Genomic DNA, 27,346 nt, shown 5'->3' with positions numbered 1-27,346 from the left:
TGGTTGAAGTCCCCCATGAGGACCAGGGCTTGTGAGCATGAGGCTGCTCCTATCTGTCTATAGAGGGCCTCATCCGCTCAGTCTTCCTGGTCAGGTGGCCTGTAGCAGACCCCCACCATAATGTCACCTGTCCCTGCCTTCCCTTTAATTCTGACCCATAAGCTCTTGGTCGGCTCCTCATCCATCCCCAGGCAGAGCTCCCTGCACTCCAGCTGGTCATTGACATAGAGGGCGACACCCCCTCCTCGTCTCCCCTGCCAACGACTTGTGTTGTTCAAATTCCTCGTGTCTCAGTCTTGCACCCCATTTTAGAGAGATACATGCTTATTCCTTCTTGCCCAGCTTTTGAGGATTGAGGCGTGGAAGCCATCATATGGCTTTATCTTCCAACAGTTGAAAGTCCAGAACATATCCTCCCCAAAGGAGGAAAGAAAGCTAAGCATGCTATGATCTCTCTGTGATATTCAGTGTGCCTCATTCCCTATAATAATCTGTTAATACAATTCAAGTTTGCAAAGAAAAGTATTAGTTTAAAAATCAACAAATACAGGCAGCCAAATTGCTTGGGTCTATCTGCCCTGCCAATCTCCTCGTCATTCTAAACATAATAACTATTCCGTGTAATAGTTTTCTCTGGTAGGAGACATGTTATTATGACTGGACAAATCCCTCCCCTCCCCCCCGCAATTTTGACTACTTTCATAACTAAAGGAGGAAAAAAAATGCAAACTCACATAGCGCTGTGAAATCTGTTGCCTTTCACTGGGGTCTCCCAAAGGGCAGACGCACAGATCAGAAATGGACACTCCTGTACACGGGGCCACAGCAATCAACATTAGCAGGGACCCTGGCTGTTTTTCCAGAGGCAGCTCTAAGCAATTGGTCTGCTTCGTCGGCAGGGCAGTAATGTCAACTTGGCACCTAGAACGACATTGCCAAGGGTTAATAAGAAAAAAAGAGCTGGGAAAAAAAAAAATAAAGCAACCAGCTTGATTTCGGTAGCAAGCAGGCACCAAAACTTGCTGCTTGTTCAGGATGTAAAGAATGCAAAAAAAAAAAAGGCATCTCAAAGTTAAACATGGGAAATCAATTAGCCAGTTTCTATTGCACTTACTGTCAGTTTTGCTTTCTGGTTCACCTACTGGTAAGCAGAGGTAAAAGGTTTGGGCTGCAAGTACAGTAGGAAAACTTAACTCTGGCCTGCCTCACTTCCCCTCTAAAATCCCCTAGTGCTTTGTGATGGATTTGAAACACAATTTTATTTCACCTAGGGGAAAAGAAAAGGGGCAACGCAAAATTTAAAACATTAGCCTAAAATAGATTAGTTTCTTTAAAGTCACATACTCCATTTTATGCTACATTATACTGTATGCCCCAATCTCTTTTACAAGCCTTACTAGAGCTACATTTTCAGTGCACTGTTATATTTCCCAAAGGGAAGGATTGCCTTAAAAGTCCCCCCCAACCCCTACATATAATATATATCATTAACCTGATACTTCCCCAAAAAAATAAAAATAAGGAGGGAAAAAAGAGGAATTCATAAAGAGACAATAATAAAAGAAGAGTATGGGCTAAAACAGATAGGATCACTAGACAGCCAGTTATACACGAAGGGAGCAGTTAAATGCAACAGAAAGCCTAATCACTTGGCTCGGCTAAATGCCTTCTATTTAGAAGTCCAGTAAATGGAGTGGAACTTTTCTGAACCTCCGTGGGGCTTGGCTTTTAAGAACAGGCTGAACAAAAGTTACAGATGAAAAAGGAAAAAAAAAAATTAAGGAAGGAGAAGCTTTGTTGCCACAGTGCAAGGGGAGTCACATTTCTCAAAGGGACAGCGAGCGGATGATGGAGGGCGAGAGCTTTCGCTCCGCTTAATGCCTGCCGACAAGTTTTTATTTAAACTAAACTTGTTAAGGTGTTGTCTTAATAGGCTAAAATTCCACAGGGTTCCCCCAGGTGGGTTTCTTCTGGGTAAATGGTGCATGTAGTGTTCCTGATTGATCCCATTCCAGTAGTAGAGCTGGAGCGGTTTATACCCATCTGCTATAAATTGCATGCTTTCCGCTTCTTAACAGCCTATTTTCTGCGAATGCTAAGGGGGGCGGAAAAAAAAAATCCCAAAACATTTCAGCCTGAAAACCCAAACTATGTTATGAAGTAAAAGTCATTGCTCTGATGAGTTTTTAAGTCATCCAGTAACTCCGTGTATTAAAACACAGCTCTTGCGTAAGCTTCTTCTGACCAGAATCAATGGGGGTGACTTTGCCTTAAGTGTGCTCTTTGCTATTCACCGCACTGAATGTACAACAGGTTGCAAGTTTACTCTTATTAACTGCTTTCAAGTGCTTTGAAAGAGAAAGAAAACAAACCAGGAAGAGTACCGACACTGTTTGGCGCGTAGGCTGCCTCTCAACACAATTTCCAAGTGTGAGAGGTTGCATTTAAAGCTCATTGCTATGCCTAGACTCTTCAGAAAGATATGACAACAGACAATACAGCAGAAAGGAATAAAAAACAACAACAAAAAAGGCAAACATTTGAGAAAAAGACCTTATCACTTCCACACTGGAGGTCAACATCACCTTGGCTGCATTAACACAGTTGCTTCTCAGACTGCAGCAGTTTTACTGATACTTTAGGTATCAGTGCAAAAGGGGGAATGTATCATTATCTTGGCGTTTTGGGTTGGGTTTTTTTGTGGTTTGGTTTTTTTTTTTTTATTTTACAGATGAAGAAACTGAAGCAAGGAGAGGGGAAAACTCTGGGGTCACCCAGCTGGTCTGTGGTTCAGCTGGCAATACAGGCCACGTCTCCCACATCAGCATTTCATACACCACCCACTCACAGTCCACAACTGGGAAAAGCTGCATTTGCTTTTTTGTGTTAAGAACTTTCCATAGGGTAAGACAGAAAAGACAACTCGTTCAGACAACAGTGCATCTCCCACCAATAGATAACCTCAGAAATCTCTCGTATCTCAAAGACAAAGTTAAATATAATTCTAGCTTGTTTTGGCAAATAGGAATTGTTTCTCTTATTAAAAGAATTTGATTAGCCAAAGGTTAAAGAAAAGATCAAGTATAAGGGTGTGGGGGTAGGAGGGATGCACATGTGGAGGGGAAAACAGCAGGAGGTGGAGTATAAGCATTTCTTCCTCAAATCATGTCTGATTTCTGTGCAAACTAACTTCCTTAAAACATCTGTGTTCACTCAAGGTGATGGTATGCCTCTATTTTCTTTTGAGGAACTGAAAAGAAAATCCAACATTTGCACTTGCAAATGGCAAAAGGCTTAAGAAAAAAAAAAGACAGCTGTTTCATTTAGGTTACACAACATAATTGATCAGACTGCAAAGAATGCAGGTTGGTAAAAACAATTAGACATTCAATTTACTATATAATTCAGCAGTTTCCACACAAACGTTTCTACACTATTAAAACAAGTCTAATGATTTCCAAACTACTTCCCCCATCCTCCTGAAACAGAAACTCTTTCCTTTCCTTCTCTCAGCTTTCTATCTGCAAGACCTTATTACAAATAATTATTTCACAGGAAAGTGGTAAGAGACTATAGCGATGGGCACAGTATAAAACTAATGGAGGCAACCCACTTTTTGCTCAAAGTTGCCCAATATGAATGCAAAGGGCAAAACTCTCAGGTTATTTGTATTTTAGGTGATGCAAATGATCTCGAGTTAAATTCTCAACATAGTAATCCTATCTCAGAATACGATAGCTCTGCTTGTCGTCATCTTTTGCTATATTACATATTAAATTCAGGTATAATCTTTCACACACATGGCTATATGCATGATCTATAGTGGATACAATTCTGTAAGTTAAGAGTGCATTGTGCACGCAAATGTATCACTTTTTTTTTAACCACAATTAATCAAATGCTTTCCTTCCTCCTCCTGATCAATATTTAGGTCTACACCTCTATATTGACCTTTAGTCCCATAGAGGATTACACCACAGCTTTAATTTAAGACTGTTCTTTTGACTTACAGCCCTCATCTTTAGCTGCCAAACTTTTTTTTTTCCCCCTTTTTTATTCATTTTGCAGAGAAGTATTACTTGAGAACACTATACAGTAAATTTGGGATTAAATTATTTAACTTTATCAGGGAATCAAATGTTAAAATTTCATTAAAAGGTGCTGGGCTTAGCCTCTTACCAGTAATTATGGAGTTGTATTTTATTACTCAATCCACAGTTCATCAAATTATGATGAGCAAGTATCCTTAAATATATATAAATACCTATGAAAAAATCTGCACAAAACATTGCCTTTTTTTCCCCCTGCAGAATTCTTGAAAGCCCTTCACAAAAGAGGTCAGAATCATTATCACAGTATACAGCAAGATGCATCTATGATTAATATTTGAAAAGGAATAAATGCCACAGGTGTCAGGGAGACAATTAATAAGGTCTTATTCTGACTTACTCTACAGATAAGGGTTGTCTGATTCTTCCTATAGCTTGGTGAAATTTAAATGAAAGGTTTGGATGCAGCCATAGTAGATTTTGCTGCTCCATCCCAAAAGCATGGCCTTTAAAATAAGGATTGTTTCTTGTTGCAAAGACACTGTTTCCTGGAGGCATTCATCATAAAAATATTGGATGCACTCCAATCTCATAGCTCATGGTCTTAAGTCTAGCAGTTTTTGTAAAACTTCTTTCTTGAGGTAAATATGTGAAGGAAAAAAAAAACCAACATTTTGCAGCATGTCTTTTTCAAAACATATCCCTTAATGCAGAAACACTCTCTAACAACTTGGCATAAACAATTTAACTCTGCCCGGACAAATTCCGCACACGTTAACACCTTTGTTTATTAATATACATTAACATCATCTCCTGTTTATAGCATGCCTCTTATCCCAAAGGACGCAAAAAAGCACTCAATAAATGTTACCAACAGTTCCGTGCAGACTAAATAGAGGGATTATTTCATCCAGCACCAAAACACAGCCACCCCTCAGCGTTGGACCCTGGCAGCTGAACCACTCTATGCTGCAGTATTTTAAGCGAGGAAGAGAAACTGGATCCAGCTGAAAATCTAAGGCGAACACAGGTAAGCTGAATGTAATAATTTAGCTTACGATGTGAGGGTTCATTTCGTGATAGGAGAAGGGTGTCATGAAATCACACCAAATGTTTCTTCACTAATTCAGAAGCAAAGGCCCCAGGTGTTAATGCTTAGTACCAGAGGTCCCACACATTTCTTATTCTACATGTTCCATAGTCTCCACAGATGCTTCAGGTCCTATTTCAAGAACAATATTTTACCTTGAAACCAAATTATGCCTGGGAGAAAAGCCATGTTCCAGGGGCTTAAGGCATCCATCCTACATGAAATCCTGGGTCTAAAGGAATTAACAGAAGTCTATTCCACAAAAGTTCAGCAGTCTGGATTATCAGACATGACTCCACCTTGTGCATCTCCTCAACTTCATTTAAATATTAAATATATATATATATAAGGGTCTAACCAACACAGTTCAACCTACGTGGCTCTGAGGGAGCATAATGAATCCTACCTTTATCCACAAATTGACCACAGAATTACTAATTAAGATCCAGAAAATTTTGCCTTTTCCTTAAAACCATGCAAATTATTTGAGGGCAGTTGGGTTGTACTGCTGTATGTGATGACTGAATATAACCCACAAACATTTTACTAAAGAATCTTTCTTACAATGATGTCGTGAAATCCAGAAATCTCAAAACTCAACTTGGAAGCCATGGAGACAATAAACATGGCACCTCATAATGCTTTTTTGTCTACAGAATCCTTTTCCAGATTCGACTGCACTTGAACCCTTCATAAAATTTTATTGGGTGTCAAAAGTTTCTACAGTGTACAAACAAGGCTTGTTATTATGCATTTGGTGTTCACCTATTCTTGCAATTGCTCTTTAAAAATCTAGTAAAATTTTTTCCTGTTTTGATGCTACAGAGAATTTGCTGTGCTTAAGGCAACAACAGCAATATTTTCTCTCCACATAGACAGCAAAAATAACTTGAAGGTAAATCGAACAGACGCAGGCTTTCCCAGTGCTGAAATCTTTAATAATAGAATAAGCATTTTGCTGATAATTTTTTTCCACACTGAACACCGCTTGCCAGAAACCAGTAGGAAAAAAAAAAGTGGGGGGGAAAACCTAAGGAAGAATTGCTCCAGCATCAGGGAGACTGAGCAGAGGCAAGCCGCAAACACTGCTACATTTCCTAACTCTAAACAGAATATCAGAAGTAATAAAAGTAACTGTGAGAATGGAAGGAACAGATTCATCTTCAGCCACTTCTCCATGTGATGAGCAACAGCATTCAGCCAGAAAGCATTTCCTGCTCTGCAAAACCACAAACATTTGTAGAGCCAAAGGGCATTGTTCTTTTCAGTGAATAGTTTCAAACTATTTGAATGCTTAAAGTAAGAGAACGTTCTTATGAGTTACTGTTATTTAGTCAGCAAGTTGTGAAACCCTCACCAGGTGAGAACAGCAAACAACTGCAGACAGGATCCCTGCCCCTAAGAATTTAGAGGTTGTGGCACTGATCCTGCAAGCAGATAAGCACGGGCAGACCCAAGAAGGGCTCCAGTAAATTAAACGGGTCTTGGTGGTGCTGCATGTAGCCAACTGTGCAGATGCAGTTTGGGGAGATGGGTCTAGATGACAATGCTGCAAGCCAAAAGAAGGAAAAAGATACAGTTATGACTAGGAAACTAAGACTGTACTAATACTGTACAAAATAAGATGGAGTTAGAGCGGAAAGGAAAGAGCAGGACATAAGAGTAGGAACCATATTCTATTCCCATTAAAAAATTAAAAGAAAATGTTGACTGCTATCCCACAAAAAGTCTCATCTGCTAACGTGGCATAAGATCATTACTTGAGAATTTGAAGCTATAATGGAATAATGCAGTGGGACAAAATCTGGTATCGGTCAGGAGATAGGTAAATCACCTGTGAGGCCACCCCTGAAAATGATGCTTTAAACAACATGAGCTTGTGCAATAGCATGGGGCACCAAACCCCCAGAGATCAGTCCTCTGTGGCAATGGGGAAGAGCTTACCCAAATAAAGCAAACCCAGGTAACAGGACCCATATGTAAACAAGGCTACAAGAACACACCACCAAGGTGCAAACAGAGAAGAGGGACACCAGTGCCACTCTCAAAAGGAGCACAAAGATCCCTGAGCTGCCGCCAGCCTGAAGCAGCGAATCAGCCCTGTGAAGCACAAGGGGTCTGGAGCAATATCACCATGCAAATGCAGACAAGTACTGCCCCCCCTGCTGCCACCGGCTCTCCCAGAAACGGCTGCCACTGATGGTATTTGGGATTTTACAGTCAGCATGTGCAGAGTCAGCTTGGCTGTCTCCGCATTCAGGTCGTGGTTAATCAGTTACCCAGTAATTGGTTTTAATAAACACACCCTTACAGAGGCATCTGGACATGACCGGAATAAGGAGAGAAACATACAGTATGATGCTGGTAATGAAAATAAATTACTCAATTTTAAAAGTAATAATAAAAGTCACATTGTCTTTTGTACTTACTGCATCCCCTCCAAAATATAAAAAAACAAAACCCAACTTACGTTCCCAAAAGCTCCTCGTGCTTTTTGTTATCCTTTCTCCAGACCTCAATGTCCAACATATCCTTCCTGTCAGAGAAGTAGTGAAAATCAAACTGTTCCCTCCACTGAGGATTTGCACTCTTACACAGTGTCTAGAAAACATGCAGTTATAATATTTACTTTTCTTAAACGGTACTTATTTCCACAGTAAAGCACATATCAATTCTTCTACAAGAACAAGGCCGGATGTTAGGACATCAAGTACTAAGGTCATTCCAACCAAAGCTCCCCAGCCTATCATGCAGAGCCTCATCTTTCTCAAAAAAAACCACCAAAAACTCTTTCCTCTCTCCCAATAACGATAAATATGCAAGCACGATGTGAATGAATGGCTGGAGAAGTTCTGAAATGCAAAGTGGATCCACCAGCTCCACTTTCAGTGAACCGTGGTCATCATTCAACCTCACTCACACACTGGAAGAAATCAAGAATAAACCTTTTGAGGACAATCACCTGAAAACAGGTTTGAATGAATTCAGCAACCCAAACCGGTATTTTTTACCCTTCTGTGTTAAGATATAGCAAGGAAGGAGAAGCCTTGAAATTATTAACATCCATTTGATATCTGTAAATTGTCCCTCCGAGCTCAGCGAGATTGTTCATGTGTTCAGGTTACTCTGAGTATTCACCGGATTGGGACTTATATCACTTGCAATTCGTATCACACTACGCTACCCACCATCAATATTAGCACGGCCACTGAGAGAACAGGAGATAGGATTAGCTGGACCATGGCTGAGATTTCTCCCACCTTGTCCGCTTTTCTAGGCCATGAGAGATGGTACTTCATAAGTTGAATAAACTCCAGAAAAGAACATGAAGTACTGCCAATTTGAAATCTTATTAGGGTGTAAAGGCAGCAGGCCCCAACTTTCGCTGGACCCCAGACAGAAATACTAAGCAATTAACTCATTGCAGACAACGTTGTGCTTGACTCCCCATTTTAAACTTTTTAATTTTCTGTGATTGCAAACAGCGCAGTCTTGCAGATTCATGACACAGGCTATGAACCATTAAAGAGAAACATAAAAAGGGATCTTAATGGGAATAACGTATATTTCTTCTAAAATAACTAACCCATTTGTTATTTTTCAAAGCTGCTTTTCTAAATAAAAACATCGTATCATGACCTTGGTTTGAGGTCCGATGTGGGGGACAGAGTGCAGGTTTCAGATGCGCCTACATCTGAACTTTATGTTCTGTGAACTTGCTCTGTACGTTTTGTACAGGAGGGGGTTGGTTTGTTTGTTTCCTCCTCCTCCCTCCGCACTTCCAGTTCATGACATGCAAAGCTCTTGCTTTCTCAACAGAGTATTATTTTAATTATAGCCCCTCTCCTTATTAGACTTTGGAGATAAAGTGTGTATCTTTGGGAATCCCATTCCTTTCTCAGATTCCCATGAAACAGTACTGGATACAAGTAAACACAGCCTAGAAGAATAAAAATTCAAATCAAACCCGTGGAATATTCTGTGTGTTTGGGGGGGGGGGGGGGGGAGGGCAGGTTCTGCTACATGTAACATCTTTTTCAAGAAAGGTGCTTTAAAAACAAAAATTCCCCTGCACTGGGAACCATTTCAGGTCTGCTTTTCCAGCACACCTAACATTGCAAACTTGACTTCTGTACTGGCAGAGATCAAAACACACATAGCTTTATTTCATTTCATATTAATGTCAAACATCCATCAATGTGATGAGTATGTTAAATGCACAAAAACAGATACACACAATATTCCTAACTTCCTATTTCTATATTGGCATATAAAACATATTAGTAAAATGTTAATGTCCCTGATCTGGTCTCCTGCTTTTGATTTCACTTATATAAAAGAGATTCAAGAATAGTTCCATCTGAGTTAGCAACACCAGTAAAAGAAACACGAAGTTCTGTATTGGCCTCAGCAAACTTAAGGAAATCCTTAATACTTACCTTACTCTTGTATCTTTGATCTCCCAGTTTGAGGAGAATAAAAATCTCTGCCAAGCCCCCTCCAGGGATGTCCTTTCCCTCCAAGAGCGTGATGGTGACCAGCCCGTTCCACAACTGGTTCTTGCGCAAAGAGTCGGAGAGTCGCACACTCCGCATGAAACTCGACTGAAAAGCAAGTCAGTGACGTGAAACATTTATACACCCAAACCCACATTTTTATGCTCAAACTGACTACGATATGAAAGCACCAGATGTGAGAGAGGTACCACGATCCCCTAGGAGTAAGGAGGGAATGGAGGGCAGAAAGGTGCTATGGATTTTCTGCCTGTACTGTACTACGGCTGGCCCCGTGAAGGGATGATGCTCAGCATCGGGGCAAAATCAGCAGGGTTAGCTTAAACCACCAGAGAAGTCGACTTCACCTAACCTGGCTGAGCTTCGGCAAGAGCAGACCTTGAGTGTCGAGAGCGCTCTGTTACCTTGGCTCAGGGAAAGACACAGGACCGTGACAGGGAGAAGAGGTGGAAGAGGGGAGAAACTAAACAAAACTCCTAAATGTCTCCAGCTACGTCCATAAAATGCAGGTCCGTCCTTTCTGGGGAGACAGCCCACAACCATAAAGTCTATGGCCAGGTGAAAGGCTGGGCATGCATCTTCCACCTCCTCAATCACTCAACCGCCTGTCGTCCGCGTTAGCTCTTTGCCTGGTGCCTTTGCAGCTCCTGCTTCCAGAAACCGAGCTCACGAATCAAAAATACTGATGCCAGCTGAAAAAACACTGACACCACCGGGCTCTTTATCTGGAGTTATGGTTACCTGGTAGCTGCATTTGTTACCTTCGCAGCTTCATCCTACACAGCCCGGCTGCGCTAACAGTTTGCTAACTGGCAATATTTTATTGGACAGAGGATGATTAAATAGGCCTTTATTTGGGGGGAGTGAGCTGGAAACATTAAAACTCAAGGCTATACTTTTCTTCTCGCAGTAAAAATCCTGCCGTATTTTATTCTCGTGAAGCAACTTTTAACTCGCCACACTTCAGAGCTTCAATCATGTCATATACAGGTGGGAGCAAGACGGAGGAGAAGATTTCACAAGTCACTTTAAAACAGGATGTGTTAGCTTTAAAAGCAAGTAAGAAATATTGTTGCTAAATAAAACGATTGCAAAAGCACCTGATGTCTGAAGATTACTTTTTATGGATCAATTACCCAGCAACAAAATTCTTAAATCATGGGTGGTGAACTCACAAATTTTTTACTCGCTTTTTACTGGTTAAAATACCCAACTCTTTGAATCCCACAAGCATATTAATATACTTCTATTTAAACATCCCGTTTGGCTTTCCTGGCACATTGATTAAAAATTCCTACCTTTAAAAAGAAAACGAGATTTTGATTCATAAATCCAGCTGCAATGTAATTTCTTTTTTATTTTTTTCTTTTAAAGTTCGTCTTTTAGGCCAAAAAGCTAGAGCATGACTGTTCCCATGGACATACTTCAAAGTCCCGGCAGATATATTCCTCCCTAAACACTGAACTATTTCAACATCCTTTTTATAAAAAAGGGAGTAATGTCCACAAGGGATCAAAGGGCATTCTACAGTCTGGCAATCGCCTTAGAAAAATGGCAGTGCTTCCATGAAATATGCCCTAAAATAATTTTGCAGCTTGGTATGTCCTAATTTCGAATTGGATGTTTATCTTGGAAAGGCTTCTATCTAACTTGTCCATAAAACAGCTCCACTTAGCTCTATGAGCCCTGTGAAAATGGAATCCAAAGCTGGCTATTAAAGGGGCCTGGAGATTGCTTCCATATGGCGTAACAGCATGGGAGTGGAGGGCTAAGGCCTACAGCAGGCGCTGCTTGGCTTGAGCTCCCCATCTATCCATGGACACTCGTTGCATTACACCATAACATCTGGATTATTGCTTGTAATGTCCCTGGGAAATATCCACTTCCCATCAAAGCCTTTATCTATCTCGGTTGTACTTTGAACATTTTAGTATTTAACATAGTCATGTTTGATGTGATGTACTTGCTGCTTTAGGACCAAGGATTTTCCCTCCCCCCCGCTCCTTCCTCAGAGGAGGAAGAGGTATTTGATGTTAGGTCACACAAAAAAAACAGACAAAGTTTATTATCCGCGTTACAATTTCTTTTAAAAACAAAGCATCCAGTTCTCTTCAAAGCTTCCAGGCTGAACACGAAAGACAGTTGTTATCACTCAGTTTTCAAATCAAATTTGGATTCTTTTCATTTTTTAACCAAGCCAGTATTTTAGGGAGTCACTCAGCGTTGGGGGTCTTCCAACCCAAATTCTGTAGCATACATAACCCCACCCTTTTAGCCATTGACTTGACAGTTCAAAGGACTGTTGGGAGGTACCCAAACCAGCCCAGATTCCACACAGTCCCGAGAAAAATCAGCGCCTGCAGCTCCGTATTACTAGAGCACATTGCAATTTATCAACTCTGACTTTCCAAAACAGGTGGCCCCTAGCAAATGGCCTTGTGCACCCCCTTTCTGGATGGCTGCACAGCTGCAAAAGTGCTCTGTGCTTATCTCAGAAGAGGGGTATGTTGATCTCCAGCTAACGGGACCTGGCTACTTTCTGGACAAGATCTAGCATCACTTTAGAGCATCACACTGGATAGAGAAGCTAAGATGTCTGCAACTGGTTTAGGGCATAGTGCTGATCTGCAGCACCTCAACACAGGCTTGATGACTGCAGTCTGCTTCCTACCTCCCCCAACCCAGCTCTGCCACCGCCACAAGCCTCTCTTCAAATGAAGCGGCACAGAGCCCGGGATGGCCGCTTGCCTCGCACCCCTGCAAGCCAGCCCATCACCTTAGGAATGCTTTGGATTTCCTGGACATGCCCAGGTCATTCCCACAGCGTGTGCTCAGCAGGTCTGGCATGTCTCCTGTGTCTCATATCGTCTACGCGCACACCAAAGACCCGCTCTGTGCATGCTCTGTGGCCACCTCTCCAGCCTCCCCAGGCACTTGGCAGGCTGTTCCTCTGACCACCCTGATGGAAATCCCAGCCAAACAGGCGGTGTCTCAGATTCCACTCACAGTTTCTGGAAGGAAGCATGGCTGGGGAAACCCAGATGTGTGGTAGACCCACGGACCTGGACCATCAATGAGACAACTTTAGTGTTGCCTGGGGAAATCTGCACTAGGGAAGATGCCTCCCCGGTGACAAGAAAATGCTATTGCATTATCTATTTTAAAAGTCTTACCTCCTCTCTGATACTCCACACCTACTCATTTCAAACTGATTTACACAGAGTTAATTGATTAAACTTCACAGCCTCCCTCTGAGCTGGAAAAACTATCACACAGCAGAGCACAGAGGAGTGCACTCATCAGCCCAAAGCTACTCAGGGGCAAAACAAGCACTGAAAAAACCCACCCCAAGCACTACACTAATCTGCCTTCACGATGAGACACCAGAAAAGTCAAAGCCCCTCTCTACACTGGCCAGAAAAGGAGGACATAACTGCTTAATCAGTGACAATTCTAAAGTGGTTTTATCTTTCCAGCTCTTCCCTTTCCCTGTTACCTCCCAGGCTACGGACGCCTCCGCACTTGGGTATTTCAGCTCCTCCTGCTGCTGAACCCGAGCTCTTTTCAGCTGTGCTCCCAGACTGGATGCCACGTCCTTCAGACCTCTGCTGCTATATTTTCCTGTAAACTCTCTGCAGTCAGCCAGCTCACACTCTGGCTACGTCCCAGACCAAAGTAAAGGTGCCTTGCAGAGGTACAGAAAAGTTGGCTGAAGCTAGGATCAGGCTATAGGGCTGGAAATTAGGAAACATATGCTTTATGATGGAAGTTGGCACACGTCCCAAGCACAAGACATTGGACAAGTTTGCTTATTCCTTCCTGCCCTCCCATTACTTCTGAAATCAAGACAGTCTTAAGAAGAGAATTTGAGGGGCTGTCTCCAGATAGAGCTCTGATTTTGGCTGGGCTCTGGGTGCAAATAACCAGTGATAGCATAAAGGTCACCTTTGTGAGCAGTTCACTGCTCTAAAATGGATAACAACTTGAAGAAAAAGCATCCATCAAACAAGCCAGACAGAAAGAAAGTAGTAAGCACAAGAATATCCAGAAAGCTTTACTCTTAAAAAAACAAACTAGATATTTTTAAAGTCTAGGAGCCCATGTTTAGTGCAGATTTAGGGACTGTGCAACATCAGGTAAGTAATGAGTAATCTTTTCTGAAGCAAAAGTATGGCCTGGTCATAGAGCAGGACCCTGCCATGTGAGGAACAGAAGACAGTTCTTCTCCCTGCTGCTTAGAAAGAACATTTCCCCAGAAAACATCCCACGTCTCTGAACAGAAAAATTAAGAATCAGTGCTCACAATACCATTCTCAGAATCTGGTTTCCGGTTTCAAAACGAATATAAAAGCTTTGCACACCAACTTCCGATTTTTTGTTATTTTCTGGTTTAAAGAAGAAAGCTGGACAAGAATGAGCAGGTGGGCCATATTCTGCCTTCACAGAGGCAAAAACAGGAGACGAGCAAGAATGCCAGAGCTTTGGAGGGGAAAGAACCGGCTCATTGACCCGGCTTCACAGAATCCTTTGGGAACTTGAGTCTCCCTGCTAACACCATTTGTATATAATCTCCCTCTATAGGCACCCAGCGAATCCCCTCTGGTGCATCAGGGCTGCTTTCAAATCTGTCTCTTTCTGACACACACATACATGCCCCAAGTTCAAACTTGTTTTTGAAGCAATAAAGAGATGCAGAGAAATTGTACATTTAAATGACATGGCGAGGTGGCCAAGTGTGAAGCAAACCCATCTCTCACATCTTTCATTTAAAAGGATGAGACAGGACAACAGAAAGCCTGCTGCAATCCCTGTGAAGAGGTCAACATCGAAACTGGGCCACGTAATTTGCCATTTGAGAAAACAACAACACGCAAATGGGAAGACTCTTTGGACCTCTGCTCATTAGGCAGGGAAACCATTTTGCAGAGGCAGTCTCCCCCTGGGAAAGAGGAGAGGGCAGCAAGAAAGGCAAGTGAACCGACACGAGATTGCTGCCACGATGCGTGACCCTGTGGCAAGCGAGTCCCTCCGCTCCGTGAAACACTCAGAGAGCGCCGCTGCCCACGGGGTATTGTGGGAGAAAGCCAAATACAATGAGGCAGGCAAAAATGAAACCTAACAGCCCACGCAGAATAAAAGAAGAGCGAGGTATTTTCCCCTGTGATGAGACGCCGAGGAGTGCTTGGGTCCGGTCAGCCTTTCAGCCAATTTATTCAATCAGCTTAGGCTATCAAGGTGGCAATGGCGTCGCTTTTGTTTCAGGACTGAACTGCTGCGGGTCAATCCACCCCAAGCAAACCTGTTTATTTGCTTCATAGATGTTCAACACTTAAAGGTTAGTCAGCTGTACAAATGCTGGAAATAGCACGCAGGGCGCTCAAGGTGAGACTCAAGCCACCCGGGACAAACAAGGCTACTGAGCATCAGCGTGTTGGGCTCCAGCAGAGATAGCTACCAACTCCCCCTGCGCCCCAGATAGCCCCAGAAATAAAAAATGAAAAGAGGGGAGAGCTTGCCAACACACAGATACGAGTGCATATATTAATACTGCCTAACAGTATCTTCTTCCCTCTGCAGTGCTACCCTCCATGAGAAAAAGAAGAAAGCTGTGCACTCTTGGAGACAGCTCCCACAGAGGACAATGCTGTTCTCAGCTCCCGTGAAAAATGAGGGATCTGGATGTGCTGCCCATGTCTTGGGAATCTGCACAAGCGTGTGATGATTCCCTTCTAGCGGCAGTGAAAAATATATACTGTGTAATCAACAGATAGCTAAGTCATCCTGTTCAACAGCTCTTGCACCAAAGTGATTTAAAAGACAATATTCAGTTGCTGAAATCCTTCCTGCATACCATCTGTAATGACTGTGAGACAACCATAGCTAGACAGGAGACCTTGTACTGCTGCTGTTTTCATTGTTGTCTGACATGTAGCTTTTTCTTCTAAAAGCAAGTGAGCTCAGAGAACGCAGGTGAAGAGTGCACGGCATCCACAACCGCCCACGTGAACCCCTTCGCCAGTCTGACATGGGGTTGCATCAGGTATTAATGCCATCAAACAGGGGTACTAACCATTTGGGGTGAATTTGGGAAGCCAGCAAGAATCCCGTGACCGATGTGACAAGACTCATTTAAGGACACTGCTGTGCCAAATCTGCACTAAGATAACATAAAATGGCCAAATTAGAGTATAACCAGACTTCTTTTATGTAGGCAATACAGATTAAAAAAAAGCTGTGAAAGTTATATTCATTTTGTCCATCCTTAAAATAAGTAATTTTCCCTGTATTTGTAGAAGAAGAAAAGCTAAACATTACAATACAGGTCAGCTATAGTTCAGCGCAAAAAAACCCCAGGAAAACCATTTCAAATAGAAAACTTTTATTTGCCTAAACCTACAGAGATGAAATTTAGATCTGTCTCAGTTCAGCTGCTCAAATAGAAAGTATATGGCCTTTTTGTCCCACAACAACCAGTCAAGCTCAGTAGCCAAAAAAGAGACGAGTTTGTGTATCTGTTACAGAGCTCTCTCCATTTTCCCTGCCCCCCTTATTCCTGTATCTTTATCTCGTCCAGCAACATTGTTTTCTACCCCATCATACTCTCTGGCTATTCTTCCATAACCTCTTGCGCCTTCCCTAGACACCTATATTCCCCATGCACACAATTTTTCTTTCTAGCCTTTATGTTCTGCCACAAACTGCTAGTACTGCTTCCACAGACCAGAGTTTCCTAACTAAAGATGGTTATTGATGTACAGTACTAGTGTTTTAGTGCAGTAGCAGAATCAATAAACTAGGAAATACTGCTTTGTCAGATTTTTCCAGCGCATGCCGGGAAATATTTTTACTGCCTTTGGATGGTCACAGAGCTTTTCTTTAGAGATCACACTGGAGCATGAACTGTCTTCCCTAGGAAGAACTGAAGCTCTCCTACCCTCTAGTGACTGGAACAGAATAGAGCACAGGGTTGCAGCTCTTTTTTTTTTCCTCCTTCCTCTTTTAAACAATACTTTCACTTCTCCTAACTCAGTACCATGCTTCAGCATCTCTTAATTTTATTTAAAAAGATGCTAAGGCACAAGCCAGAGTCTTGAGAACTGAACGACCTGCCGGTATGGTTTACAGTTAAAGGTCCAAAAACCTGTACGTAAAAAAAATTATTCAAAATGCAACGAGATATAGAGCGCAACCAAAAAAAGAATTCCAGCGACAGCAACCAAGACAGAAGTTTGGTTGTTCTGGACAAAAAAGACCAGAGTTTAAAAACCTGGCTCCCTTTCCCAGGACGCAAAGCCAACCAGCGTCAAGAGACAGCTGTGTGTGCACGCGTGAGAAAAAGGGGAATCAAGCTACACTGATTGAGTGAGGGCAGAGCAATTTCCAGGCTTTAGTTAAAAACTAAAGTGCTGAGCTCTTCAATTATTCCATCACTTTCTGTCATACAGCATTCAGGGATGCCTGGCGGCTCTCTGCGCCGAGCACTGCGGGAAGGGCTGCGTTATCCCTGGAACCAGGGCTCGCCAAGCTGCCGTCCAGCTCCAAGGGCTGTACTTTGCACTTCTTCTATTGACAAAAATATACTTGCTGGCACAATACCTGAGAGGGTTGGCTCCTCACATTGCACATCACAGTTGTAATGAATAAAACAAGAGGAGGTTAATTATTCAATTTATTTAGGCACAAACCAATAGTTATATAGGGAAAATATCAAGATGCATATGTGTTCTCGTAAGAGCCAAATTCTGCTTTTTAGAAAGTTAGACTGTATAGCTCTCAAGCTGGGTACTGGGGCCTGCAGTTTCTATATCATTGTTATTTACTCAATGGCAAATTAAAGCTTTACAGAACAAATAAAAAGCCACAGTCTGTCTCCCGAACAAGTTAAAATCTAATGCAAGAATGAGACAGTACAGGAATAGAAAAGTAGTGGAAGCCTGCAGGGATACTACAGAGGACCAAGGAAAGCAAGTTATGTAGATATGTAGCAACACACAAATCTTGGAAATTCTGTTACGCTGCTGGTAATGAAAACTGCCTGCTCGGTCTCCATCCCAAGAACAAAAGGAATTTCAAAAACCCACAGGAGCGACCAGAAGAAATACTGCCTCAAAAGTCCTCCCGTGGCGAGAGGCGACCCAAACGATTAGACTGGGATCCAGGAGACACGTGTTCAACTCCAGTACCAACTATTGGCAACCTTTTGGGTGTCCTTAAACAACTCAAATCCTCCACAGCTCCTTTTTTTTGGTGGAATTTACATCCATCTCCTTAGTACAAACGGTTTTTCTCTCTTTCTACAGCTCTTTGCTGAATGGGGTCTTACTCTCGCTTGCCACTACACGCTACCATAGCACCTACAATAAGAAAACAGCAGCAATTTCTCATCACATCGAAAAAAATCAAAAAAGCGAAGGGTATCACAGCCACCACATTAAGACAGGTTGCACCTATACTTCAGACTTTTCCTATGTTTACCCCTTCTGTTTCAGAGGAGGGCACAGATTTTGGGAGGGGACTTTTTTTTTTTTTTTAAGAGAAAAAAAATATGGATTACCTTGGATGAGGTTCGCTTCTTCCGACTTGACCATCTCTATCCATGGGTCCCCACCACCGTACCAAAAGAACCCAGAGAGAGGAAACAGAGCAGGAGTAAAATGGAGAAAGTGTTTAGTAGCATAATTCAAACAGCAGCTTGTCAAATGTGTTAGAAAAGCTTATTACTAAGTAGGGGGCTGGATCTATGGCTGCATTCATCTACCTCCCCCCTCCCTCATGGAACAAAGCAATCAAACTCAAAATACCTGCACTGTACCAAAAAAAAGAAGAAATTAAAAAAAAGTAATCAAGAATAAAAAGTGGAGGGACCCAGAGCCATTAGTAAGAAACACGGCTTATACTTTTGGTGCCATCTGGTTCTACAGTAAGCTAATTTAAAAAGGGAAAAAAAAAATCGTCTTGCTGTTAAGTGCTAATGTGGACAGAGCCATTTCACTATTCTGATTCCACTGGAAATGGCTGAGCAATTTGCATTTGAAATATGAGGGCTTAAAACATCGTCTTTAAAAAAAAATTACAGTGCGCACCAACTCTTCTATCATCTGCACTCTGAATGTTAACTAAGCACCCAAGAGTACCAAAAGCTGTTACTTTAAACCAATGTATTTTCTGTCTCACTGGCTAGGTCCACTTTAGCCCACGCCTTCCCAAAAATGCCAGAAGAAGTCCTGAGGTTCTTTTGGCTAAACTGCTTTTTCGCTAAAGAAACTTTATGTCTTTGCTTCACCCCTTCCTGCCATCCAGCGACATGTGTGCCACCAGCAACACCCTCCTGTACAAGTTAGAGGGGGAATTCACATCCCAGATCAAGGCCATCTCATAGTATAGATATATAAACACAACAACAGTGTCTTGAATGTTGTTATTAAGCTTTTAAATAATCACATATTGAGGTAGAAATAGCTCTACAATTATCTTAATATTAATTGAGATTTTACAATTCTCAAAAAGGCAATTTATTGAATTATTCGAAAATTATTTATTGAAATTATTTGAAAAATAAATAATGAATGGCAGACGCCCCACATCAGCTTTTTCTTATTTTGCTTTCTAACCCCTTGAAACATTTACGTTTCTATAAATAATCCCATTCAGACTGGAATTCCATACCTATAATTCAATAATGTGCTGTAAACAGCAACTTTCATACTAGACTATATAGAAGACTTGTAGGAATATTTTCTCTTTACATATGTATTACACATATTTAATACGTGTAATATTGGTAAGCTCTATATGTGTAGCTCTGGTTTTCAAGCCAGTCCAAGTAAATGCCTGATCTTGGCTTTTCCCCATCCCTTGCTGGCCAGGGGCAGGATGAGTTCACCAACACAGGTATGCTCCACACACTACGTAAAACACCCGTAGGAATCTTAAAAGATGAAAACAACAGCAAAAACACACATGCAGGGCCTGAAATTTAGAAACTATCAGCTTCAGTTGTGGTGTTCCCTGTTTCTGCCCGGGTTCTTCTGGGTTTCTAGCATCATTAAATGCACCATATTTCAGCACCAGGAGCCAAGTTCAACTGAACTCATCAAGAAACTCTCAGTGGCCAAATCAGGGTTTTTACAAGCAATCTCTTCCTCTCAGCCAGTGTGCTCCTCCGCAGGATTGGTGCAGTTTAAGTCTTAACATCAAATCTCTGCTTTTAGATTTCACACGGATATATTTTTCCATTGTCATAGGAGAAAAAAAAAAAGAAAAAAGAAAAAATAACAACTTTTTTTTTTTTTTTTAAAGTGTTAAACTCCCAGGTGGAGATCAGAAAATAGTATGCTCTGGAATAGCAATCACAGCAGGTACGGTTCATACATTCACTTCAGCAACCTGCACGTCGCAGTAACGGATACCACACCCCTGATAGACGGAGAGCGCTGCACAGCGCGCATCCCAGCTACGAGAGAACCATCCAGCTACAGATGTCTAAGCAACTTTTACCCAGTTAAATATGTGGCTTTTTTTAAAGCTATGATCTATCTCGATTTCAATATTGAATCTCGGAGGACGAAAATAAAGGTGGCATTTCCAAGTGAAGCAGATCAGGCCAGCTCTTCTCCCCTCACACACACATTCCAGCTATAAATTTGATTTCCTAAGCCACTTACATTTCTCTTGATGTCTTCTTGCTTGACTGCTAGACTCAAGTTTAATACAATAACTCCCATGTCATCTTCTAAACTGTTGGGATCTTCCAGTTTTAAAACCTGTTCAATAGTTCTACAAGCAAAAAAAGAAGACGTGCATTGATTGACTCCAGTTAACTCGAGTTCATTATTAAAGGTCACACTGAGCTGTGCAAATTTCAGCTTCTTGTCTGAAATTCCCAATATTGAGTTTAAATGTTAAAACAGGAAATCTGGAGGATTCCTCCTTAGTTCTGACAAAATACACCCCCCTTTTAATAATGCAGCGTGGTGTTTATATAGCATTGCTTAATACTCATAACTCTCCATATGCGGATACACGCCGAATTAAGTTACTACTACCTCCACTTCACAGGGAAGAAGAGTGACAGGGAAACCCATCCAAGTGAATTTTCAAACATTAATGGCTGGGATTCGACTCCAGAGATATTTATTCTGCCTTATCTCTGCCTGCGTTTAATCTCCCTCCGTGACTCAGTTCCCTCTCTGAAAACGGGAATGCTGGTATTTACCTGGTGGCACTCTCTCGCAGATAAATTCATTAGTGTTTCAGAAATTCAGATACAACAGCCATGGGAGCTGTAACACACCCACACAGGGAGAACTCATTTTCTCCAAGAAAAGAGTCGCACAGCGAGGGAGTATAAAAGAGAGAACTAAAACTTGAATTCCTGGCTTCCAGCTCCACATTGAGACCGAGCAGCAGCAGCAGACAAAAGGCGCAGGGCTTGCCTCCGCACTAAATCAGGGCCAGATGAGCTGCCGCGGGGACGGATGGCTGCGGGGGGAGGCTGGAAACGGGGCGCTCGCAGCCAGCCGGGCAAACCGCTCCCCAGCCCAATTATATACAGAAAAAGGCACCCCGCGCTACGTGGGGCTAAGAAGGGGTCTCAACTTTCTCCCCCCTTTCTTCTTCCACCTCCATAAATTATTCTGGTGTAGCTCTCCCTAAACAATGCCACATATAGAAACTCTTATTCTTCCTAGACATGAAAAGGAAAGGGCACCTTCTGCAGAACTGGGCTCATCCGGGTTGGAGCTGAATCCTGTACGTAACGCTGGATAAAAACATGCGCGCACAGGATTTATCCCATGCTATTTCTTTTTTTTTTTTTAAATGTGCTCCCCACCCTTCCATCAAAATAAGTTTTCATGAATAGACAAATTCCAAGCTAGAGCAAAAGCGTTTCGTTATTTTCCTATGTTTCTCAATTAAGCTGCATTAATAACCTTTAATTAAACAAGTGTATTACCTATTGAGTTCAAGTTCAGCGAGCGTTACAAATGCCGAACCCATGAAGTCTGAAGAGGTTAAATCTCGATCGTACACCTGGTAGCAAAATAAAATAAATATTGATAATTTTCACATCATAAGCCAGTTTTATCCCGGCCAATAAAAGAACAGATATTTTGAGCCCTTTCAGTTCAATTTCGTATTTGAAAGATCAAAGCTTAGATACAATTCAGGGATAATTTTCCATCTCCCTGCTTTAATTTGTATTTTTAACTAAATATTTAAACAGCATTTTGAAAGTATCTTCTTAATATTGTGTAAACAGAGACATGTGTGCTGCTATGGATTGTGCCTGTTCCTTTATGCTCTGCGCGATAGCATAATGAAATGCTGCACAAAAATCAGGTACTTCTGGCTACAGATGTTTTAGCAATTAGTGCTCGCAACTGGTAGCTTGCAGTTCTGGTAACTGTAACGTTACTCATAATGAGAAAAGGCTTTGCTACTTGTCACGGCTGCATCCCAGGTAATAATTCTGTTCAACCCAGCCAAATTACACTCTTAAAACGTGCTTATGAAACCGTGATTGGTTTCACCGAGTTTGCACAAGCACGGTAAGAGCGAGCAGAATTTAGCTCCATAGCTTTAATCATATCCAGTCAAGGAGTTTTATTTCAACTTGGGTTTTTGCAGATGGAAAGCAAAACACGCGAGTAAAATCTGGAACAGACATATGTGCATTTTAATTTGAAATTGCTGAAACTCTTAAACCGGATTGTGTTTTACGTTACGCTGCTACAGTGAATAAAAATCAATACGTTTCTAAAGTTGAAAATAATTGCTTAAAAAAATATTGCCCCATCTTTCAAAAATCTAAACCCAAAACTTACCTTGATCCAGAGTTTTTGATCGAGGGTCTGTACAGGCAGCACAACAGTTTCATCCCAAACTGGGTTGAGGTTCTTGTAGACTACCTTACTTTTGTATAGAGTTTTCCCATTCAGTTTAAACTTCACATACGGGTCACTTGTACCTGTGATAATTAATAAAAAAATAGATTAGCATGCCCCCCCATAACCCCACAACTTTAAATTAGATATTCATAAAACAATAAACAATAATAAATGGTAATGACTTATTTTATATATACGTGCATATACTTAATTACCTATATAAAAATTGCTAGTTCATACAGGAAATCTATAGAACAGAACCAGAAAGTTGTTTGAAAGCAGGCAACAAAAATTCTTCATAGTTTGCTTGATCTCTGCTGTGTTATTCTTAAAGAACGTTAATTATCCTTTAGTAACATAGTTAACATTTTAATTAGGGAAAAGAGCAAACAGAAGCAGGGATGAGGGACTATTTACAGGCCAACTAACCACACAGGCAGTGGAAGAGAGAAAATGTGATCCTGTGACTATGAATATATAAAAAGATCAAAACTCAAAAGCATCGTAACTTGGGATAGGAGCTGCAAGGAAACCAGTAACAATAGCTAAAACGCTCATCAGGATTTCATCAGTGGTGTCACTTGCCAGTACACTTAAAACCAAATTTGAAGTTCCAGTGAAAAAATACTGACATTATTCACCCGCTCAGGATAAAAACCACACACAGAATAGACTCTGTAAAGACAAACAAACAATATTCAGGTTACACATTTTTTAATCCAAGTGGCACAATTTGCCACGGCAATAATGTCCCATATTTTTATGGAGCAGATGTCCATGGACAGAGCGTAAGGCTCGTGCCACTCGGCAGCAATAGAAAGACTTGCAGCTGTCAAAGGAAAACAGAAGAGGGAATCAACTTTTTATTATTATTAAACCAGTGGCATCTGCATTAACACCAACCACTGTGCAAGACACCATACAAAAGGGGGAACAAAGTGCATGAAGGCTTTAACTAGATGGTTGATTTAGTAATGCACACAGGCTTCGCAAAAAAAATCTCACAAGCTGCAAATAAGGGAAAGAATAAAATTGGGGTGTAGCAGCCTATACAATTAACTGATCCCAGGTGCCATTCATCTGTCATAGTCAATATTGTCTGTATTATACCTTATGTTTGGAATTAAGCTTCCCTCCTAACAGTTCAATTTCATTAGAAGAATAACAGCTAACGCGATGGTCCTGGCTGCCCCCCAGCCTGCAGTGTGGGCTGCTGGCAGGAAAAGACCAACTCCTACACCAGACTTGACATTCAGAAATAATCTGAACCCGTCCTCCCCGGGTCCCACTGAGATACTGGCCGACAAACGCATGGCAGTTCAGGATAACCCAGCCTAAGACCAATACTCAGTCTTGTCAGTAGTTTGGTGAAACGGTGAGAATGTGGAAAATCCATATTTAAACATCCAAAGCCCCGATGGGTGTTATGTGAAGGCAGACTTAGACTCAAGAAAAAATAGCTATGTGTTAGCATCTATTTGGAATTACATAGTACTGTAAAGAACTGTGCTCCTGGGACATAGACTTATTTTTAAGAATTATAGAATGTTTTTATTCTGTTTTAATTTCAAAAGGGAAGAGTTGTAAAGCCCTGGCCAATTCTGCATATAAAGGGTGTTTCATTGACAGAAGGAAATTATCAGCTGGTTTTCAACTACTACCTACAGTTGATTCTTTTCCTAAATAGTAATTGTTGAAATCAACCCCTTTTTGTGAAAAAAGCTGCAAATTTAAAAAGACGTCTCCTTTCCTGCTCCTCTAAGAGAGAATAATAAGGGCCCGATCCAAAGCCAGGGAAGTCAGAGGGCAGCTTCTTATTGTTTTCAATGGGTTAGGACTAGACCTTTCCCTAGAATACTTCTCAGAACTATGATTATACTCTTATATAAAACGTACAGCTTAAAACCAGCACACTTTCCACAAGTGGGAACACGCAGATAAATCGTAGTCCCACAACGTGGGCAGCAGCCCTCAGAGGATGCAGAAGTTAATAACAGCATTGAGCTCTTTGGTGTTAGTTTCTTCCAGCTCATTTAAAAATAAAATAAAATAAAAAAAAAAGAACTGGCTTTTATTTACAGGATAAGCAGGAGCAAGCTGCATTATTAAAAATAACAACAGTAGTAATAATAATGTCCACAACCTCTTCTGTGCATGAAATAGCAACTGGCCAAGACAAGGAAAGCAACTGATGAAACGAAAGCATGAAGAGAGCAATGGAGGCAGGTGGTCTATGGCCGTAACTCAACCGCTTTTGGCACAGAAAACCCATGAACGAGGGCAAAACCTGAAAAGAGAGAGAGAAAGAAGAGACAGAGAAAGCAAACAGCCAGCAAGTTCAATATCTGCAAGTATAAAACTCCCAGCCTTTTCTCCGAGGATGGGAAGCAAGACGACTATAGCTAAGTAAGCATCCCAATCGCATTATTGCTCTGAAAGCTTTCCATGTTGTTATACAGTAAAGGAAAATAAAAGAGGGGGAAGGGCTGCCCAGCACCGCTCATGTGAGCCAGGCTTTAGCAATCATTCGCATATCTGTATAAAAAAGAATGCCTCTATATTTACATGAATTTATATATGTTTTATATATAAAAATGTATATATGCATATAAAAGGAATATATATGTATATAAAAATATAGATATTTATATAAAATATAAAAAAACAGTGAGGGGAAAAAAGCGATAATAAAAAGAGGCCTTTAATTAAAAAGGATTGCCACTCTGGGATCAGGCCTTCATGCTTGTCAGCTTACTCTCAAAATAAACATCTCAAACCGAGGCCTCAGTGGTGTCACTTACTCCGGCAAGGCACACTGGGTAATCCCTTACTATCTTGACAGCTACATAATGTTCAAACTGTTTCACGGGTGAACGGCGGCACTTGCGCGAAAGAAAATATTAATGCCAGGAATTAATAGAAAAAGGGATGATGGTTTACAAAAGCCAAACAAGGAAAAGGTGTCAAGTTAGTGCCGGTGTTAATTGTTAGGGAAAATAATTGCGGAGGGGCATGGGCTTCGGTGGCGCTCGCCTGTCTGGCTGTCAGAGGGGTAACATCTCAACTAGGCAGGCGGGGGAAAGGGGTCGGCGGCACAGGATCATACAAATGACGGGCTGACACCTCCACGCCGGCAAACAGATGGACTTTCACCTCCGCAGCGGGAGCTGGCGTGCACCGGGGCTCGGTGGCATTTGGTCGGGTGGACCTGGATGGCCAGGAGAGAATTGATGGGGCTGCATATGGCACCACAGCCCCTTTTGGGGCTTTCAAGGCTTTCCCCAAGTTGCTCCCGGGATGTTGATGAAGCTCCTGTACCTCCCTGGGTCAGCATGCCCATTTCTGTTTTCCTTTAAGATGCTCCAGATTGGGTCCAGGTGATCAAAATAGGTTAAAAAGGAGACAGGGAATGACAAATAAGCCAGGTGGACAAGCCCCAGCTGACGGGACAAACAGCACAGACTGCAAATTATTAACTGCAATTGAATTCAAGGCTTGAAGCCCTCTGGTTTCAAGATTGGAAAGATGTCTGGATCTATTAAAAGCTATTTATTAGAGACAATCTACAATCTAGCCAGAAAAGCATAACTTTTCAAAAAGCGCCTACTGATTTTAGAGATGAACCAGGCTAGAAAAGGATATATTTTCCATAATTTTCCTATAACGTGACAGGCACCCAATAATTTTCTGAAGAAGCCAGGCCATTAAAAAAAAGTAAAATAAAGCTTTTCGGCAGCCATTTCTTAGTGAAGGCAACCAAGTCAACTTTTAAGCACATGCACCCAGGCTCTTCTGCAATGCAAGGTCTGAACCTGTTCATCTCTGTCACATCAGCTGTAACCACGTCTCAACAGAGTAACGTGAGGAGACTGATTCTTCTTGAAATCAGTTGAGAATTTAGCCCGAGAAACACACTTCTCTGGTGGGAAGGCAAGGTGTGATGCTTTGAGGTTAATTTAAATGTTACGCAATGACAAGAAGGTTCTCACACAGTAAAATATATGGACAAAATATATAAAACCAACAGGATCATCTGCTTCTCAGCCTAAAACAAACCCAGTAAGAGTAAAAAGAAAGGATGACCTCTAAAAAAGTCATTCCATCAGTTAGACCTGTTTTCTCATTAGAGAAAGAACATGCATCTCAATTGTGATGCTCCCTTGAATTCATTTCCGTAATATCTATTTTACTTCTATTTTCTTTCACTAATACTAAAAAGCAATGCAGGCAGACCAAACATCAGCTAAAATCTGAGCAAGCTTCAGTGAGCAGAAGTTGCCGGGACACAGCAGCAGGACAGGGTTTAGTAGCCCAAGAAACTGTTAACGGTGTTTTTAAATGGATACTGCTGCCCTCTAGCAGCTACCGAGAGATGTATCACATCAACTGGCTTTAATACTACTACACACTTGCTTCATAATTCGGAAAAAAAAACCCAAACCAGAAGACCCGATATGATTTCAAGCCACGGACTATTTCATAGGAGTAAACTTACTGGAAACGTAGCACATGAAACAAGTCTCGTTACGTAAATAAATAAAAAAGTTACCACCAAGTTGCCTTAAAAGCCCGGGGGGGGGGGGGGGGAGGGGGGCAGAATAAATCAAAGAACAGTGTGAAATATAACCTAGAACATCTTAAGTTTTTATTAAAAACCTAAACTTTAATCTGAAGAAGGAAATGAAGGATTTATTTTATATGCACGTAAAGAATAAGTTTCTTAAAATCTTCCTAGAAATAGAATTACTGAAGTTATTTACAACAAGGAGCAAGAGACACTTTAAAATGGAACACACACTTTTC

General features: G+C 41.5%; 1 protein-coding gene across 2 annotated transcripts in view; it reads right to left on the bottom strand.

Annotated features, from left to right (window-relative positions):
* The window catches only part of MCTP2 (multiple C2 and transmembrane domain containing 2), a 107,943-nt gene that overhangs the window by 66,051 nt on the left and 14,546 nt on the right, over positions 1-27,346 (bottom strand). The window contains exons 5-11 of one of the 2 annotated variants that reach the window (XM_076347985.1): positions 22,481-22,623; positions 21,610-21,686; positions 20,318-20,429; positions 18,208-18,243; positions 9,579-9,743; positions 7,610-7,740; positions 735-921 (exon numbers count right to left, since the gene is read on the bottom strand). In XM_076347985.1, the coding sequence (XP_076204100.1) occupies positions 735-921; positions 7,610-7,740; positions 9,579-9,743; positions 18,208-18,243; positions 20,318-20,429; positions 21,610-21,686; positions 22,481-22,623 (851 nt within the window). Of the gene's footprint in view, positions 1-734; positions 922-7,609; positions 7,741-9,578; positions 9,744-18,207; positions 18,336-20,317; positions 20,430-21,609; positions 21,687-22,480; positions 22,624-27,346 lie in introns of those variants that run through there. The other variant, XM_076347986.1, reaches the window with a different exon arrangement.

This window comes from Aptenodytes patagonicus, chromosome 10, assembly GCF_965638725.1.
Source record: "Aptenodytes patagonicus chromosome 10, bAptPat1.pri.cur, whole genome shotgun sequence".
Classification (NCBI taxonomy): Eukaryota; Metazoa; Chordata; class Aves; order Sphenisciformes; family Spheniscidae; genus Aptenodytes; species Aptenodytes patagonicus.
The sequence above is the reverse complement of the archived record's forward strand: the minus strand, read 5'-3'. Positions and strand labels throughout refer to the sequence as shown.